Source organism: Nicotiana attenuata, chromosome 1 (genome assembly GCF_001879085.1).
Source record: "Nicotiana attenuata strain UT chromosome 1, NIATTr2, whole genome shotgun sequence".
NCBI classification, from domain to species: Eukaryota; Viridiplantae; Streptophyta; class Magnoliopsida; order Solanales; family Solanaceae; genus Nicotiana; species Nicotiana attenuata.
Genome location: NC_031989.1, coordinates 33995590 through 34000525, shown reverse-complemented (window position 1 = coordinate 34000525; position 4936 = coordinate 33995590). Strand labels below are relative to the sequence as shown.

The following is a 4936-nucleotide window of genomic DNA, read 5'->3' as shown; positions in this document are numbered from 1 at the left end:
CACGCCGCAGCGAATGTTATGACGATATTGCGCTTGGGCTCTAGGAGCCCCTCCGGAGTCTGAACCCCCACAGTGAGCGCGGGTACCCAAATGGATCGGGCTGCGCGCCGCATCGGTCATGTGCATTGCATTGCATTCATGCATTTATATCTGTTGGTCTTAGTTGTCATTGTCTGCTGTTGTTTTCATCATTTAACGTGCTGAATCGTTGATTATAGCTTTATATTGTAATATTTCGGAATTTCTTACTTTCAGCCATTATATATGTTTATTACTCACTGAGTTGGAAGTACTCACTTTACTCCCTGCACCATGTGTGCAGATTCAGGTGCTCCGGAGACTTAGTGGAGCAGTTTGCCGTTTTCGTGAAGTTTATTTTCAGGAGTTGTTGAGGTAGCTGCCTGACGTCCGCAGGACCCGACTCCTCCCCTTTATTTCATTTGTCTTTCCATATCCTAGAATTCTTTATTACTATGGATATATTACTCTGTTACATCTAGAGTCTCTAGACTCGTGACTCCAGATCTATTGGGGACTGTTTGGATATTCGTTATTATTTTCCATACTATTTTATTTAGATTCGGATTGGAACCTTGATATTTGCTATTTTAATCGTATTATTTGTTAACAGATTGCGTATTTGGGTTGAGAGTATTTAATTGGTTGGGCTTGCCTAGCATTAGTGTTGGGCGCCATCACGACCGGGATTGGGGTCGTGACAAGTTGGTATCAGAGCCCGGTTACTAGGCCTCGTGAGTCATGAGCCGGTTTAGTAGTCTCGCGGAACGGTACGGGGACGCCTGTACTTCTCCTCAAGAGGCTGCAGAACCTTTAGGAAAACTCCATATTCTTGAATTTCTTGTCGTGCGACTTTATGATTCGAGAACTAAATCTCTGTATTCTATTCTCTCGCAGATGGCGAGAACTCGTGCTACCGGACGCGATGGTCGACCACCAGTACCACCCACTAGAGGCCGTGGACGCGGTCGTGGTCGTGGTCGAGGTAGGGTAGCAGAGACAGCACCTGCTGACCCACCAGCTGCCACAGTCCAGGACCAGACTCCAGCTGTCGATGTCCCAGCAGCACCTGTGCAGGGACCAGCAGTGCCTATTGCTATTCCTGGTCTCCAGGAGACCTTGGCACAGATACTATCAGTTTGTACTGGCCTGGCTTAGGCGGTCTCAGCTTCTACTGCAGCAGCTGCTTCCTAGGCCGGGGAAGGACATCAGACCCCTGTTGCTCACACATCTGAGCAGGTTGCCCAGGGATTTCAGACACCGGAAGCAGCCATAGCTCCTCCAGTTGCTCCAGTTGCACCAGCTCCAGCCTATGAGGTTCCAGCTATGCCGGACGATGAGCAACGTCGTCTTGAGAGATTCGGCAGGCTTTAGCCTCCGAGGTTCTGCGGTGCTGAGGGCGAGGATGCCCAGGGTTTTCTGGATAAGTGTCAGCGTATGCTTCGCACTGCAGGGATCTTAGAGTCGAGTGGTGTGGCTTTTACTACTTTCCAGTTCTCAGGGTCTGCATTCACCTGGTGGGAGGACTTCGAGAGGCGTAGGCCGGTTGGTGCAGCGCTCCTTACATGGCAGCTGTTCTCCACTCTCTTTCTGGAGAAATACGTACCGCAGTCTCACAGGGAGGAGCTGCATCGTCAGTTCGAGTGGTTGGTTCAGGGGGACATGTCTGTGACCCAGTACGATTGAGATTCACGCAGCTAGCTCGGCATGCCACTTGGATGATCCCGACAGATCGGGAAAGGATTAGGAGGTTCGTGGATGGCCTCAACTATTCACTCCGCATTTTGATGACCAGAGAGAGGGTTATGGGTGCCTCGTTTGAGGAGGTAGTTGACATGGCTCGAGAGATTGAGACGGTTCGCCGTCGGGAGCGTGAGGAGAGAGAGGCAAAGAGGCCTCGAGGTTCAGGTAATTTCAGTGGTGCTCCGTCTAGGGGCCAGTTCCAGCGTGGCAGAGGCCGTTCCTTCAGGCCTCCTCAGTCAGGTCGTCCAGAGTACAGTGGGGCCTCTTCAGGCCGTGGTCATCAGGGATTTCAGCAGGGCCAGACTTCACTTAGTGCCCTTCCAGCTCAGAGCTCTACACCTGCCTCTTCAGCCCAGGGTTCTTCAGCAGCGAGGGGTTTCCATCAGTCCCCTTCTCCAGCGCCGGGTAGTTGCTACGAGTGCGGTGAGTTCGGTCATATGAGGAGACAGTGTCCTCGGCGTCGTGGTAGTCAGTCTCAGCAGAGGGATCATCCATCATCTTCTGCTCCTGTTTCATCAGNTAATGACATTTGTATATGCAGAAATGCAAGAGCCTATAGACATGATCTCTATATGTGTCATTACAGAACATGAATGTTAAATCCTATATACATGCTTTCTAGGTGATTTTGCGGTAAAGTTAAGCGTTAAATCCTATAGGCATGGTCTCTATGTGATTGAATCAGTATTAAAGACCCTATAGGCAGGATTTCTAGTTTGAATAAAAATCCTAACTCATGATTTCTACCCCTTGGATGCAAGAAAAGTAAAGACCCCTCCCACACCCTTTTACTATACTCCCCGAGTTTCATACAAAATTATAACAATCCAATGAATCAAACTGGAAATTAAAACATACATCAAAAGCTAACAGTTAGATCCGAGTAGCCTAATTCAACCTTAATGTCTAATAACATGCGACTGAGCCACTTCCGGGATCCAGATTTCCAAATCCTTCTCTTTATCCAAGGTGTTTCAAAGTTCCAAGGAATCTCGGGGATTCCAGGTTCTTCAGCAGCGAGGGGTTTCCATCAGTCCCCTTCTCCAGCGCCGGGTAGTTGCTACGAGTGCGGTGAGTTCGGTCATATGAGGAGACAGTGTCCTCGGCGTCGTGGTAGTCAGTCTCAGCAGAGGGATCATCCATCATCTTCTGCTCCTGTTTCATCAGTATCCGCCCAGTCAGCTAGGGGTGGAGGCCAGGTAGCCAGGGGCCGCCCCAGGGGTGGAGGCCGAACTGGCGGTGGTCAGGCTCGATTCTATGCTCTTCCAGACAGGAAGGACACCATTGCCTCAGATGCTGTTATTACATGTATTATCTCAGGCTGCCACAGAGATGCCTCTGTCTTATTTGATCCCGGATCTACCTATTCCTATGTATCTTCATATTTTGCTCATCACCTGGGTACTACCCGAGGTTGTCTTGCTTTGCCTGTGCACGTATCTACCCCGGTGGGTGATACTATCATTGTAGATCATGTATACCGATCCTGTTTAGTGACTATTGGGGGTCTGGAGACCCGAGTTGACTTATTGCTGTTGAGCATGGTTGATTTTGATGTTATTCTGGGTATGGATTGGTTATCTCCGTACCATGCTATTCTGGACTGTCATGCTAAGATAGTTACGTTGGCTATTCTGGGTATTCCGAGGATTGAGTGGCGTGGTACGACTGATTATGTTCCCAGCAGGGTGATTTCTTTTCTAAAGGCCCAGCGGATGGTTGGGAAAGGTTGTCTATCTTATTTGGCTTTCGTGAGAGATATTGGAGCTGAGACTCCTAGTCTTGACTCCGTCCCCGTCGTAAGGGACTTCCCTGATGTGTTTCCAGCAGACCTGCCGGGCATGCGACCGGACAGGGACATCAATTTTGGTATTGATCTGGTACCGGGCACTAAGCCCATCTCTATCCTCCGTATCGCATGGCACCAGCAGAGTTGAAAGAACTAAAGGATCAACTTCAGGAACTCCTTGATAAGGGGTTTATTCGTCCTAGTGTGTTGCACCGGTGCTATTTGTAAAGAAGAAAGATGGCACAATGAGGATGTGCATTGATTACAGACAGTTGAACAAGGTGACAGTGAAGAACAAGTATCCACTACCTCGTATTGATGATTTGTTTGACCAGCTCCAGGGGGCAAGGGTATTCTCGAAGATTGACCTCCGTTCAGGCTATCACCAGCTGAAGATCAGGGATTCGGATATTATGAAGACTGCCTTCAGGACTAGATATGGGCACTATGAATTCCTGGTTATGCCTTTTGGGCTGACTAATGCCCCAACCGCGTTCATGCACTTGATGAACAGCGTATTTCGGCCGTATCTGGATTCATTTGTTATCGTTTTTATTGATGATATCCTAGTGTACTCGCGTAGCCAGGAGGAGCATGCTCAGCACTTGAGAGTGGTGTTACAGAGGTTGAGGGAGGAGAAGCTTTATGCAAAGTTCTCCAAATGTGAGTTTTGGCTTGGGTCTGTAGCTTTTCTGGGACACGTGGTGTCCAGTGATGGTATTCAAGTTGATCCAAAGAAGGTAGAGGCGGTGCAGAGTTGGCCCAGACCGTCCTCAGCCACGGAGATTCGAAGTTTCCTCGGTTTGGCAGGTTATTATCGCCGGTTCATCCAGGGTTTTTCCTCTATTGCTTCGCCCTTGACTAAGTTGACGCAAAAGGGTGCACCATTCGTATGGTCAGACGAGTGCGAGGAGAGCTTTCAGAAGCTCAAGACAGCTTTGATCACAGCTCCAGTGTTAGTTTTGCCATCAGCCTCAGGTTCTTACACTGTGTATTGTGATGCTTCGAGAGTTGGGATCGGATGTGTGTTGATGTAGGAAGGTAGAGTTATTGCATATGCTTCTCGTCAGTTGAAGCCTCATGAGCAGAACTACCCCGTACATGATTTGGAGTTGGCTGCTATAGTTCATGCATTGAAGATCTGGAGGCACTACTTATATGGCGTATCTTGTGAGGTATATACTGATCATCGCAGCCTTCAACATTTGTTCAAACAGAAGGATCTTAATTTGAGGCAGCGGAGGTGGCTTGAGTTACTTAAGGACTATGATATTACCATTTTGTATCACCCGGGGAAGGCCAATGTAGTGGCCGATGCGTTAAGCAGGAAGGCGGTCAGTATGGGTAGCTTGGCGTACATTCCAGTTGGGGAGAGGCCCTTTGCAG

The 4936-nt window shown here is 48.9% G+C and overlaps 1 protein-coding gene across 1 annotated transcript; it reads left to right on the top strand.

The window, feature by feature from the left end:
• On the top strand, positions 3802-4221 carry LOC109240622 (RNA-directed DNA polymerase homolog; the record flags this gene model as incomplete). Its single annotated transcript, XM_019407291.1, has 1 exon — positions 3802-4221. A coding segment is annotated over exon 1 (420 nt), but the record flags the coding sequence as incomplete, so codon positions are not given.